Raw genomic sequence first — 14,819 nt, forward strand, 5'->3', positions numbered from 1 at the left:
TGCCGGCTAGCGAAGTAAGCAAAGAGACCGGGAGCCTCAGTGAAGAAAGAAGAGAGGAGCTGCCACCGAGGTTCGGAAGCCGCCGCCAGGACCGGGAGCCACCGCCGAGGACCGGGAGCCGTGCCGAGCATCAAAGGTGAGTATCATCGGAGGGTGAGTATTAAGTTTGTTTTTTTAATTCACTTGGCATACTGGGGGCAGGCTGTATACTACTATTGGGGTAGGCTGTATACTACCATGGGGGCAGGCTGTATACTACTATTGGGGCAGGCTGTATACTACTATTGGGACAGGCTGTATACTACTATTGGGGCAGGCTGTATACTACCATGGGGGCAGGCTGTATACTACCATGGGGGCAGGCTGTATACTACCATGGGGGCAGGCTGTATACTACTATTGGGGCAGGCTGTATACTACTATTGGGGCAGGCTGTATACTACTATTGGGGCAGGCTGTATACTACTATTGGGGCAGGCTGTATACTACTTGGGGGCAGGCTGTATACTACAGGGGGCAGGCTGGCTGTATACTACAGGGGGCAGGCTGGCTGTATACTACACCCTCGGCTTATACTCGAGTCAATAGGTTTTTCCAGTTTTTGGTGGTAAAATTAGGGGTCTCGGCTTATACTCGGGTCGGCTTATACTCGAGTATATACGGTAATAATAATTCATTTATTAATATAGTGCACACAGATTAAGCAGCACTGCACAGAGCTTACCAAATCAATGCGTTATGAACCAAACATACCTTGAGAATGCTGTAGCTACACTGATGCAGAAACATATCTTGTTTAATCCCAGAATCGAGTAGTTGTGCTGAAAAAACAATTATAAAATTATGATAATGAAGCGCTCTCTCTTCTGTGGCTGGCTGTGGGCTTACATTAGCTATGCACTGCACCAGAGAATGATGTAATCACTGTGGTGTCCCTGACAGGCAGAAGTAATCAATCGCTGCACCATCCCCCAGCTACTGTGTATGAGTCATCCAGCTCAGGTTGATTAGTCCTGTCTGGACAGTTCAGAAGCTCCACGTGTAATGTATTGTATGTATGGCAGCCAGCAGCACACAGCTTTCCCAAGGTCCTGAATGTTATAATTGTTTTTTTAACAAAACCACTCAGGTTTTTCAGCCCAAAACCATTTGGAAACAGCTATTTTGGGGTTCTTGCCTTTTCCCATTGCGAAACAGGTTACTTATTGTTTATTTCTTAAAAGCCAAGTGGAGACTAACAACATACAATCATATAGGCTTGGTAATGCTCCCTAAAATAGGTCTGGCATGGATTTTGGAAGAGAGCAGCCATGTTTTTCTAACCCTTTCCATATGCACATTAATTTGTATAGTGTTTATGGAGTCTATTATATTTTATAGAGTCATTACTACACCTTAAACTGCTGCATTGTGTCATATTGTCCTCTACAACCAATACAATACCAGGGAAGTTTAAGTTTTAGATTCTATAATTCATCCACTGGTACGGAGTGAAGACACCGTTGGGCTGGAACCCTGGACGGCACAGCAGAAGCACAGTCGTACGGGAACGGACCACAGGATACAGACCACAGGAGACAGACCACAGGATACGGAGCACCGGACATGGACCACAGGCTATGGACCACCGGACACGGACCACAGGATATGGGTCACAGGACACGGACCACAAGATACGGACCACCGGACACGGACCACAGGATACGGACCACCGGACACGGACCACAGGATATGGACCACAGGATACGGACCACAGGTTACGGACCACAGGAAACAGACCACCGGATATGGACCACAGGATATGGACCACAGGGCACGGACCACTGGAGGCGTCTAGAAATGCACAGGAACACGGAGGTGTCTGGAAACGCACAGGAAACGGGACTTCTGGAAAAACGCAGGAACGGGATGCACATAGGAGGCTTTCACTTCAGTTGGAAGACTCGAAGATCCGGTGGGGAGTGAAGGGAGCCTAGCAGTGGGAGCGCGCGGCCTAGAGCGCGGCCTAGGCCTAGTGCGGGCCAGGTGACGGGGACAGGCAGCCAGAGGAGCACAGGTGTACCCGTGACATTACTGTTATGTGAATGTTCACTGTAAAGTGACTATTGCATGTTAATAAGTATCCAATACTTAAAAAAAAACTAATGAGTCATGAGTGTCATTAAGATTCCTTAATCTCTTATTACAATAAATATAAAACAATCAAATGCATGTTGGCTGTGTGTTTTGTACCGCCTCTTAACTGCCTGTGAGTGGGCGGTCCAGACTACAAAGCCAAATTGCTGTGCCAACAAGTAGAAGTAAACAGGAAAAAAAAGAAAGCATGAAAAAAATCTTCTTATATCTGGCAAAAAAAATTCTTATATCAGATTTGAAGTGATTTTCATAAGGGAATATGAGCTTGTGTACAATTTTGTCATTTAGTATTTGGAGTTTAGTTCTTGGCCTCTTCCCCTTCACTTATATAGTACAAAAGTGTGTTTTATATAACATTCAAATGTTGTAAGCCTATGAAATTGGCATCCTCATCCATGGGCACAAGCTCCAAGGCGATTTTTCTTGATACATAAACTTGTGCTATGTCTGATTCTATAAACCTAAAGATGCTGAGAAGATTTTATAAAGTGTCCTATCTGCAGGCAGCATGTTAAAAGTAGGAGTAGCTGAGCAGATTGTACATAGTGTCCTATCTGCAGGCAGCATGTTATAGAGCAGGAGGAGCTGAGCAGATTGTACATAGTGTCCTATCTGCAGCCAGCATGTTATAGAGCAGGAGGAGCTGAGCAGATTGTACATAGTGTCCTATCTGCAGCCAGCATGTTATAGAGCACGAGGAGATAAGCATTGTACATAGTGTCCTATCTGCAGGCAGCATGTAATAATGCAGGAGAAGCTGACCAGACTATACATAGTGTCCTATCTGCAGGCAGAATGTAATATACTGGGAGATTCTAAGCAGATTGCACAGATTGTCCTGTCGGCAGGCAATATATTTAAGAAGAGTAGGAGCTCAGCATATTCTACATAGTGTCCTATCTGTAGGCAACACTTTATAGAGTCAGTAGGAGTGGATTAGATTGTACATAGTGCATGTTATAGAGCAGAAAGAGCTGAGAATATTGTACATAGTGTCCTATCTGCAGGCAGCATGTTATAGAGCAGAAGGACCTGAGCAGATTGTACATAGTGTCCTATCTGCAGGCAGCATGTTATAGAGCTGGAAAAGCTAAGACTATTGTTCATAGTGTCCTATCTGCAGGAAGCAGATAAGAAGAGCTGGATGCTTTGTAAATAGTTTTCTTTCAGCAGATTATAGAGTAGGATGAGCTGAGAATATTATACACAGTGTCCTATTTGCAGGCAGCATGTTATAGAGCAGTGGGAGTGGAGTAGATTATATGTAGATAATTTGCATGTGCATTTTCTTGCCTTTGAAGTCCATAGGGTGGATCACCCAATTATTAATGACCTTTATTATTATTGAGATATCTCTGATTAGAACCGCCCACTGGGCTCCTTAGGTTTAATAATACCCTCCCCTAAAAGTAGAATGTATATACAAAGTGGCAGATACCCTTCCGTCATTGTACATTGTTCTCATTGCAGTGAAGCTGTCGTAAGATGAAGCTGCATCATCCAGAGCAAGAGATTTCCTTTGTAGTTGCTCTCAGTCCTAAGGATCTTGCAGAGGGAAGCCAAATTGACTCTTGCAGTTCATCTGGAATCTTCATTGCAGGTTGTATTACGCACTTGTACTATATTTAGTTCAGAAAATACAAAGAGTATATGGACATAATGGGGGTCATTTACTAAGGGCCCGATTCGCGTTTTCCCGACGTGTTACCCGAATATTTCTGATTTGCACCGATTTCCCCTGAATTGCCCCAGGAATTTGGCGCACGCGATCGGATTGTGGCGCATTGGCGCTGGAATGCACGCGACGGAAATCGGGGGGCGTGGCCGAACGAAGACCCGACGGATTTGGAAAAACCGCCGCATTTAAAACAAAAAATCTGTCGCGGAGCTTGCACTTACCTTCACTCAGCCAGGCTCGGTGAACTCCAGTGCGTTCCGATGCTTTTCAGCGCAGCAGCGCCACCTGGTGGACGGCGGAGGAACTACCTTAATGAATCCCGGCCGGACCCGAATCCAGCGCAGAGAACGCGCCGCTGCATCACCAATGGACCGGGTAAGTAAATCTGCCCCAATGTCCTGTATGTGCCCTACGTTGTTCAGTGTCTTGCGTAGGCTTGACAGTTTTAGCTGTAGGAACCAATCAATTCTTAGTCAACTTTTTGTTTTCAAGGCTAAAGTATGCAAAACTGACTGCTAATCGCCATATGAAATAATAAGTTAATGAGATTCATTAAACATACCATAGAAAGAAGGTTATAGGGGACCTTCACCTTCTACTCAAACTTCAACTCTTTGGATCCATCAATAGTTCCTGCTTCACTGATTCCGACACAGTTGGAATTTGTTTCTCTACTCCCAAAATTCTTCTGAGCAATCACCGGCATTAGGTTTGGCACCCAATATGCTAATTAGACTCACTACTACCAAGTGGGCAGTGTTATTTTGTCTTCTTTAGACCAGAACCACCAACGTCACAGTCAGTAGTCTTAAATGTGGTCCTGAAACTAACGCAACAGATTTCTCGGGAATGCTGTGGTCTAGAGAAAAAATTCCATCAACACCAGAATCGGTGGAAAAAAGAATTACATTTGACTGAGGTGATGAAATGTCCTCTTTAAGTAAAAAAAATATATATATAACATTATTAACATAATGCTCATCCCAAAAGTTAGGAATCAGTGGTGAGTGTAAAAAAAAGACCTCCATAGAATGTGACCCTCAGGTAAGGTGGAAGAGTTTGTTACTAAAATTGTACCTCCAGGTTATTGTTAAACTATATAAATGCCCCCCCCCCCCTCCTGAAATTAAGGAAGATTATTGCAAAAACTCAAATGTGCTTTATGTATGTTATGCAACAGTAAAAGTTTCATCTTGAGGACCATCTTTTAGGATCATCGACAGGAAGCTGGAGACTGGAGTTGGAACCAAAACAAGAAATACTGAAAAGAGTTGAGAAGGCGTCAGAACCATCTCAAGGAGAAGTCCTCATCAACAACCTCTTCCGATATGACCTTTAAATCTGTCATAGAAGGAACATAGGAAGGCTTCAAAAAGGTACCTTAGATGCCTTCTGACTGCATTGATGCTTATGTTATTGTAAATAATTTTGTACCCCACAACCCTTTAACGCTGTCCCTTGCCTTCCATGGTTGAACTTGATGGACATATGTCTTTCTTCAACCAAACTTTGTAACTAAATCACTTAATGTGTTGATCGCCAAAGGGTGTCCACCACTTCAGATATCCTTTTTTGTCTGGTAAAACCTAGAGGCATCAGCATAGAAGGCACTTGACCATTGTAAATGACCTTAAAATTATGGTTTTTCATCTAATAATCCTTGAATTCCTAATTCCTGCTACTTGTAGTAGCTGTTTGAAGGGGCTGACCCAAGGTTTAGGCAAAGTTGTGAGTTCTAATGGAAGAACAGGCAAGGTCATACCAAGGGAGATCCTAAAGAATCTACAGTTGGACTTTAATACTGTGTATGTTTTTTAGCAAAAATTCCAAAGACCATGTACATAAATAGGTGGTCAGATGTAAAGGCCATTGTGGCCTAGAGGAACAATGGCGATCTAGAAAATACACGCTCTACACTAGCCAAGCCAGATGACCAATTCTGAATCTACTACCCATCTACTAGGTCGTAGCCCTTTTTATTTGTCTTTTTATGAAACAAAAACTTTAACTGTAACCAACACCTTTTTTTTTATCCACATTTCTGTGGTTCAATTTACTAGTTTCAACTTGCATATCCCAATTCTTTCACCCATCTACATCACTTTTACTCTTATACTCTCTTGCAGAGAACAAATGTCTTGGTTGTCCACGCAACCAGTCAGTGACCAATTGACTTTTCCAATTTGAAATTTAAAAGCTGAATTCCGATTGGCTGCTATGGGCCACGTGACCAATTCTTCTCCGACTCAGTTTTGATATATGAGGCCCTGCATTTTCTGTTGCTCTGAACATGCATTAGAAAATAAAGGGGTTTTCTATGCTAAATGTATAGATGACATAAGATGGGTGGGGGTCCAACACATGGCACCACCACATATCAGCTGTTCTATTTAACTGGTAAACATAGAATGGGAAAGGGAGCAGATAGTTCTGTTCTTAGTGTAGTGGTCAGACCAGGTTATTGCAGATAAGCTCCAATTCATTGGCTGCAGTGACCTGGTTCAACCACTACACAGAGGTCGGCGCTGTCCGCTCCCTGTTTTATTCTCTTCTTAGTTTAAAAAAAAACAAAAAACTGCTCAACTGTGGGCTTGCTCGTTATTGATCCCCATCCAATCTGATATTGACAACTTATTCTATAAATATCTTATCAATACTTTTCCTGGAAAACCCCTTTAAGTTCAAAAATAATTGAAACGAAGAACTCGTAAGCATCTCGTAGGCAGAAGGAAAAAAAACATGGTCCAAAACATAGTTTATATATTTTGAAAATATATTTAAAAACATTAAAAATTTCTATTTTTTTGAACATATATTATATGTTATGTAGTACACTTAAATAGAGGTAATCCTATTTACAATATGATTTCAAATGCTTTTCAGTTTAAATGCCATTCTCCATGTTTTCAATTACATAATTATATAAATATACTTAACATACAATAAATATCTGTTACACATTGTGAAAATATATAGATTTTTTTTTTTCCTCCAGAGAGAACAAGGCCACATACATGAAACTTACATATTCAAAGTGTCTCACTTTAACAAGGCGGTAGGCATGTGACATGCAAAATATACCTTTTGCCACAAACAGACCACGGCAAAACAGGAAAAAAAAAAAAAAAAAAAGTTTAAAAAGATGATTGACAAGGAAGTCAGTCTCGCAGCCTGGTACAGCTAGAACTGCCAAACCTAGCATCGGAGGTGTGTTTTTGCTGTGGCATATAATAGCTCTGAACGATATTGGTGTCTTCCCAAAAAACATTCTCGAAATACATCGTTGACGTTGCATCTTACTGCCTCATATCTTGGACATTTGCATAATTCGGGGCTCTTTTTTTTTCTCAGGACATATAGACTATGGATAATGTCAGGAATGTGGATAATGTCAATTATGGAATGGTTAGAATTGTATCCGAATATCTTGAGGAGTATGAGGAGAACCGTAAGGGGTTGAAGAGGTCTTCCAATGCCAACCCAAGTTGAGAAACTTCTTGGTGGTACTCACGATCATCCAGGAACATAAGAGTCAAAGCCAATTCTCATTGCTGGGAACCTATAGATCCTAAAAAAGTAAACATGCACTAACATATAACTAGGGTTCAGACCCCCCCCCCCCCCAACCTGTAATCATACATGTAGTATCTATGGTCTTAGAAGAGGTATGAATGCTGACATTATCCATAGCTTATATAAATATACAGTTCTATATGTATCCACATATGTACATGTATATACATATTCATACATACAAATATTTACAGACTCTGTGTATATATAAATATATATATATCTATTTACCAACATAAATATGTATACACAGACATGTTGACATGACTGGGGAACGCTCCGAGTGTGCTTTTGTAGTCTTCAATTGGTTACAATACCGCTAAACTAAGATGCATAGTGAGATTCGGGAGGAACGCTTGAGAGTCCTACTTGGAAACCAGCCATATGTAATGTATTTTGCAACCATTCTGATTGGTTGGTATTGGTTACAACATCTTGCATTGATGATAATGGGACATTTTCAGATCAAATGGGGCATTTTTTAAAAGACAAACAAACTTTTTGGACTGGATTTTATTTTGAGATTCATTTCTCAACTAAACATTCTAGTAGGAACTTTGTCCAGTTGGTCCAACTTGGTCAACCTTTTAGGATCAAACAAATTGACAAACTCATTGTTGTGGTAATTTGTTTCATGAACACCACAATGTAGAGTTAGTCTTCAAAGAGAACTTTAAAGCCTTCAAGGAGACGTTTTGGGGCAATACAATTTAGACTTGTGTATTTTTGGTGGTTTTACGTAATCCAACTGATGATTTCTATAGAGTCTGTTGTTCTCGTCCTGTGTGGTTGATATGTTTTTAGCCAATTAATGTAGACTGGTCTCAAAAAGTCATGATAAATATCTAGAATATTTATCATGTAAATGTATGTATCAGGAAAATGTTGAGCAGAACAAGTTAATTTTTTGAATTGTATTCAATCTTATTGAAATACAATAGCCATTGGATTCATTGCTAGTCTTCCTCCTCTAACTTAAGTTGTACCCAAGTCAGTCAACTGTTCTTCCTAAATATACCTAGCTGTAAGGATCCTGTCTAGATCGGCATACTTTTGACCGGTCATACACTTTAGCTTAATGTTGACCAAACAAACCGATATCATTGAACCAAGTCAACCAAGGATTGTAAAAGGGGGCCTCTTGTTGGTCGGATTTCAACATCCCCATACTCCAAGAGATGATTCCATTAAGATCATGTTCTATCCGCTCTACTGGTATATCAACACTGGGCCATATTAAATGAGACCATTTTTATTTTAGGAGGATTCCTAGAGGATACCTGGACACATAAAGAGGGAACATTGAGCAGGATTAGAGGCCTCATCGTTTGATATGGATCTCCTCATCCACCAGTGACTGCTGGACTTATCAAAGATAAATAAGGGCAAATGTCTTTGGTATTTGTCAATTGACTGAAGAAGGACATATGAAGACATGGAAGATTCCCCAAATATGTCAAAGTTAGACCCAAACACATAGAGGGGCAGATATGTTGTGGCGTAGAAGCACATAGAACCCAGAGTGTGCTAGTGCAAATGAAATGAAACATCTGACTGGGTTCTATTGGTTACTCTACCTTCATCTTTTATACTCTTCTTTCATAAATGCCCTCTACGATCATTTAAGGCAAGTAAGGAACTGTTGTGCCAAGCTGAATGCAGAAGAACATCACCAGTTTTCTATTGGATATCAAAAAACATTCCTATGAAAGTTGGCTACCGGAACATCATCTCCACACCAATCTCAAAACGAATGTCCTTTAAGGAATCACTTTGCCAAAAAATCTTTTGTACAAAATGTTCTACCTCTCAATGACTAGTCTGTGGAACCAGACATGGCTAAACTTCAAATGGGCTCCATGTGAGACCAATATCAACACTGATCTTTTTGATCAACTCATATATAGTTTTGGCTGCTTTCAACCTTGGGACCAAAAATGATACCTTAATCAAAGGGTATTTGTCTTTAGTCATGATATGGTCTTCCATGTGGGCGATCATTGGTGGTGTATGGATACATACTTGCCCATATTTGGTAAGAGTGTCCCAAATTTTCAAGAACAATTCCAAAAAATGTGTCCTAAGAGGGAAGCTTTTCTACAAACGCCTCCCAAATATAGATGTTGCCATCAACTTCATTTACCGTTTGGCTTGGGACACAACCCCAACTTTTTCAAAATATATGGCCACCTTATACTCAATATAATATGGGTTTTCATGTGTATTTCTATTTCTCTTTACTACTTTGTATATTACAGTCCCAACAATCTGAGCTAATTTCCTATTATTGATTTCCACTCTTAATTCTATAATTTAAAGGGGTTATTTTTAGAAAACAAAAAGTTGCAATACCAGATACAGCCTCTAGACATTAGTGGTGCTGTTTCAGAAACAGCAATCCCCATTTCATATCTAAATACTCAATTTAAATCCACTAAAATATATATAAAGAAATGTAATACATCCACAGCATGAATCACTCAGTTGGTCATTGGGGCCAATGTATTTATGGGTAGCCAATGGGATTTTCCCAAAAAGCAATAAGGACTAATGGCAGATATAAATCGCCAAATGTCCCCTCAGCCAGTGTTCTTAGTTATATATTAGGCATAGATTTCTTTGCATCATACCTTGAATAGTTTCCGTTTCAACAGTGTATAAGACTCATGAAGCTCTCCAGAAGATCTTCTGAACGCTCTTACTCAATGGATCAGAATGTATCCATGCATATCTCCTGACAAAATCCCACAATTTAAAGTGCCTTTATCCCAAATATCCTAAATCCTCGTCATTTTAAGGATAACCAATACGTAAACCTGGTGATGGCCTTGCAATCAGAATGACTACCTTTACCCAATACCTGGAAATGTCTATGGTCAATCCTCCGTAAAGTGCACCTACAGAAAGAGCAGGCAGCAGTGGCATGGCCCGAAGCAATAGCCGTAGTTGCTGAGGTATGAGGCATAATAGACCTCATGCCTCTTTATTATCGGTCGCTTTCTTATCAGTATTGATTAATTCACTATTCGGCCTCCATCTCTCACATCTGTTTCGGAAAAAATGCCATACAATTCTGGACCAAGTTTTCATGTTTTTTTAAAAGTTACTTAGAAATGTATGAATTTAGAGTAGAAAGCAATTATACTCTCAAATGTAGATACAGATAAAAAAAATGGGATAAAATATTTTGTAAATATATTTTATTAAAAATCTGCATCTATCTTTTCTCGACTCCAGATGATTCCTAACTTATCGTTATGTGCCAACCGATTAATGCAAAGAACATAGAACTTTTTGAATGTTATCAACCCCCCCCCCCATGGCCAATTGTTATACACAGTTGGGTAAAGACAATACCGAACATTGTCACTACAGTTAAATGGGTTGTCCGCATTCAGCAATTAATTGGTATTGTGTAATTGCATGTTTTATGTGTTTTACAATTTTCCAACATACTTTATCAATTCCTGTGGGTTTTCTAGATCTCTGCTTGCTGTCATTCTATAGGAAGCTTCATTGAGTGAGATGCATAGATAACTATAACACAGCACTGATTACTCTCTATGATACTAAGAACCTGTGCACCTGTGTGACATCACATGACCAAGGCTTTAACAAGCCGTGCACCTGTGTGACATCACATAATCAGGGATATAATGAGTTATGCACCTGTGTGACCTCACATGACCAGGGATATAACGAGCCATGCACCTGTGTGACACCACATGATCAGGGATATAATGAGTCACGACCTGTGTGACCTCACATGACCAGGGATATAACGAGCCGTGCACCTGTGTGACCTCACATGATCAGGAATATAATGAGTCACGCACCTGTGTGACATCACATGACCAAGGATGTAACGAGCCGTTCACCTATGTGACATCACATGACCAGGGATGGGTTTGTATCCACAGGAAGTGAACAATGAAGCTTCCTGTTGAATGTCAAGAAGCCGAGATCTAGAACACCACGAGGAATGGATACAGAAAATATATTGGAAAATTTTATAACTTTTCACAATTAATATCAATTAATTGCTGAAAATGAATGATCCCTTTTAGGATCAACCCCAGTTGCCAATTTATTAAAAAAAAAAAAAATAACATAAGAATGGCACAAACAGGAACTTCTGAGAAAAGATGCTCCAGAATTGTTCATCGATGGGGATCTCGATTATTTACCGAAACAGTGCTCTACGTTTTAGCGCTTCTGTTCCTATAATCTGAGCTATTGGCCAAGAGTTCTGTGTTTATCAGAGTGCCATGCCTAAGTCTGGTGCCCTGCACACATCACAATGTCCAATGTGTTTGTTACTTTCCTCCGAAACCTGGCGACCGCTCCACATCTCATTTGTTTGCCTATTAGCATTAAGAGGACAATGTTACGCGGCCAAAAGTGCTTAGATAAACAACATCCAGGTAGCATTTGTAATGCAAATGTCAACAGAACCCAGCAACATTCTAACCATCTTCACATTCGAGATCTGGTCTCTTCTAATCTGAAACTTCCTTTTCTATATATTTTTTTTTTAAAATATTTTTGTATTTTTGTACCAGTCTTGTCTGAATCCCAGAATAGTATACACAGCCGTAACGGTAGCACACAAAAGCCTGCAAGAAAGAGAAAGCTTCATGCCCTCGTCGAAATACAGTTCCATTTCCAATTTTTTTTTTTTTTTTATCTCGAAAAAGTTTAACATGAACATTGACTTTTTTTTTTTTGTCTTTTTTTTTAATTGCCTTCACTTTTTTTTTTATTTAGTTTTTTTTTTTTGATCAGTAGTCTGATTCGAGTTTGCAAACACCTTCACGACATACAAAAAAAAATGAAATATTCGTCTGCTTTTTTTTTTTTTTTTCCAGCTAGAACACGTAATTCATGACAAGCTCTTTGCAAATTATTATTATTTTTTTTCTCTTTGTCCAGGAACGAAAATTTAAAAAAAACAAAAAAAAAAAAAACACAAAAAAATTAAAAATTAAACAGTAGAGCTATAACAACAGCACCTTGACATTGTTTTAATTCCAACGCTATCAGAAGTTAAAAGCAGTAAACAGATATAATACCGACATGAATAAAGATACTGTCTAAAGTGTAAACAGAATGTTTTGGTTCTATTTTTTTTTTTTTTTTGTTTTGTTTCTTTTTTTTTTACGTCGTTTGTCTGGATGAAGACAGAGTGTTATCAATTCACAATTGAAGCAGCATGCATGCTCGTTTATATCGTATTTTTTTTTTTTTTAATGATTTCGATTCTTGGCAACATCAACAAACCACAATGTTTTTTTTTTTGTTTTTTTTTTTGAGGAACGTAATGCAGGCTTATCTCTTAACCCATGGACTGCGAAAGGGGCCAAGGAAGAATTGCACAGCAATGCGGTCCCGGCCCCCCTAGCAGAGTACAGGCTACATTGTGCGCAGTGGACTCTGTTTTCCTTTAGGTTATGGATATGTTCAATAAATAGATTTGTAGAACCACGGTACTGTATAAACTTCATTTATACATGCAGTCCATAAAATTATTTCTTTGACTGAATAATTTACCCTGTTATGTATATATACAAATAGATAATTTTCTTTCCAATAGAATCTATACAAGACAACTTCACTATCTTCCTCTCTTTATGGTCAGTGTGCATACACAAGAAGTGTCTATTCTTATAAAGCGCCAACCAACTTTTTTTTTGCTATCCATGGTGAGAGCGCGCACGTAAGACTGGGTAGTTCGGCATTGCGAGTTCCAGTACCTCTTGTCGATGCCCCTGCAACCTTCCTTCATGTATCCCATAGGATTGCATTTGGTCTCATAGAAATATTGTTTCAGTTGACCCTTGGGTACTGGGACTTTTTCAAGAACAGTAACTGTTTGACCCGCCATATCGATGGCGGTTTTCTTGTCTGCCGCAGTCACCCACTCGCTAATACTGTCACATACGCTCAATTCCCCGCGCCTGGCCGGGTCCGAGTGGCGCCGTACCCTCATGGACATGTTTGCAGCATCCAGGTAATTTTTATACTCCTCGAGAAGAAAAAGCAAAGGGGGCTCCAAAGGCACTTGAGTGCTCAACATAACCCTTGACGAATACATATCTGAGTCCTTGTTCTCTTCACTCTGCCTTATGTTTTGTTCCTCTTCTAGGAGTTCTTCTATGACATGTTCAAAGGTATCTGTCAGGGATGGAAGTCCACCTCCTCTTGAACCACCCATTGGGCCACCTATGCTCTCCAGAGTACCGTGGGTCCGAAGACCCGGATACGCCAGGCCACTTTGTCCTCTGACACTGGCTTCTTTCATAGGGGCAGCTTTCATGCAACTGAAGTATGAAATAACCATAGTAAGGAAAAGGATGGTCATTACTCTTCTCACCTGATGGAACTGCGGGAAGAAAAAACACAAAATGATAAAGAGATTAATTAGCATTGAGACCGAGAACAATTGTAGGCAGTAAATCACAAAATCCACAAGACAAGAATCAGTTCCAACTATTTTGATTCAGTATGAACACCTAAAATATTTTGAGAGTCGACTGAATTTTTATACAATTTTTGATGTGAAAATTTTCCAGCAGCCTTTTTGGGGTTGTCTTCTTCAGGATTATACACTATGACTGATTGACTTACATCTTTTTCCAGGCTTATTTACTATGAATATGACTTTTGGAGATCTAGCTAGCTTGTTTTACAGCAATGCTCTCTAGGAAAATAGGAATAGGTCTGTGGGCCAAAATGCCAAATCGGTACCAGGCATATTTCTTATGGTGCTACTCTTGACGTGGCGAGACTGTGATGAAGCTTGGTTGTGTCTATGCTCTCTGAACACCCTTAAGTCAAAAACAGAAAAAAACCTCTCTCTAGTAAGGTGGATCTTTTTCTCAGCTAACTGACCTATTCTTCACACCATGTATGCCCTCCGTACCGTAGTACAGCGGGCATACATCGGCGCCGGGGGAAAGGAGGAGGGGGAGAGCGCCGCTCACCCCGCCCCTCTCCATACAGTAACATAGGGCCCGGTGCCATATTCTGTCGGCTACCGAACGGTTCGGGGCCGCGCGTGTGTGGCAAAGTACCACTCCTGTATGGCACTGTGAGGCCATTGCAGTGTATGGGGACGTACGTATGGCGTATATATACGTTGGCCGTATATACGTCCCCCATACGTTCGTGTGAAAGTAGCCTAAGGGTGTAATGGGCATTTCTGGTTATAAAAGCCCCTGTCCACTTCAAAGAAAAGATTTACAAATTTGTTGATTTCTTTGGGACCGACCAACTTTCCTACGTGTCTTATGGCCTCTTCACAGAAAATGGGTGGAATCAGAAGGATTTTGTATGTTGAATAATTATACCTAGATTTCATCCAACCTCTACTTTCCCAAAATGACCATTATTTCATCTATATAGTAATAACATAGTTGTGTTCTACAAACCT

The 14,819-nt window shown here is 40.1% G+C and overlaps 1 protein-coding gene and 1 long non-coding RNA gene across 6 annotated transcripts in view; one reads left to right on the forward strand and one right to left on the reverse strand.

The window, feature by feature from the left end:
• The first annotated feature begins 3,610 nt into the window (after window positions 1-3,610).
• LOC140071186 (uncharacterized) overlaps window positions 3,611-14,819 on the forward strand; it is a 57,450-nt gene continuing 46,241 nt past the window's right edge. Inside the window, exons 1-3 of one of the 2 annotated variants that reach the window (XR_011849084.1) lie at window positions 3,611-3,736; window positions 5,026-5,190; window positions 8,649-9,451. This is a non-coding gene — a long non-coding RNA (uncharacterized lncRNA). Of the gene's footprint in view, window positions 3,737-5,025; window positions 5,191-8,648; window positions 9,452-14,819 lie in introns of those variants that run through there. The other variant, XR_011849085.1, reaches the window with a different exon arrangement.
• The window catches only part of BDNF (brain derived neurotrophic factor), a 75,664-nt gene continuing 73,298 nt past the window's right edge, over window positions 12,454-14,819 (reverse strand). For all 4 annotated transcript variants that reach the window (XM_072118560.1, XM_072118561.1, XM_072118562.1 and 1 more), the window contains exon 2: window positions 12,454-13,769. In XM_072118560.1, coding sequence (XP_071974661.1) covers window positions 13,002-13,769 — 768 coding nt within the window. In that variant the 3' untranslated portion in view covers window positions 12,454-13,001. The remainder of the gene's footprint in view (window positions 13,770-14,819) is intronic.

Source organism: Engystomops pustulosus, chromosome 7, assembly GCF_040894005.1.
Source record: "Engystomops pustulosus chromosome 7, aEngPut4.maternal, whole genome shotgun sequence".
NCBI lineage: Eukaryota > Metazoa > Chordata > Amphibia > Anura > Leptodactylidae > Engystomops > Engystomops pustulosus.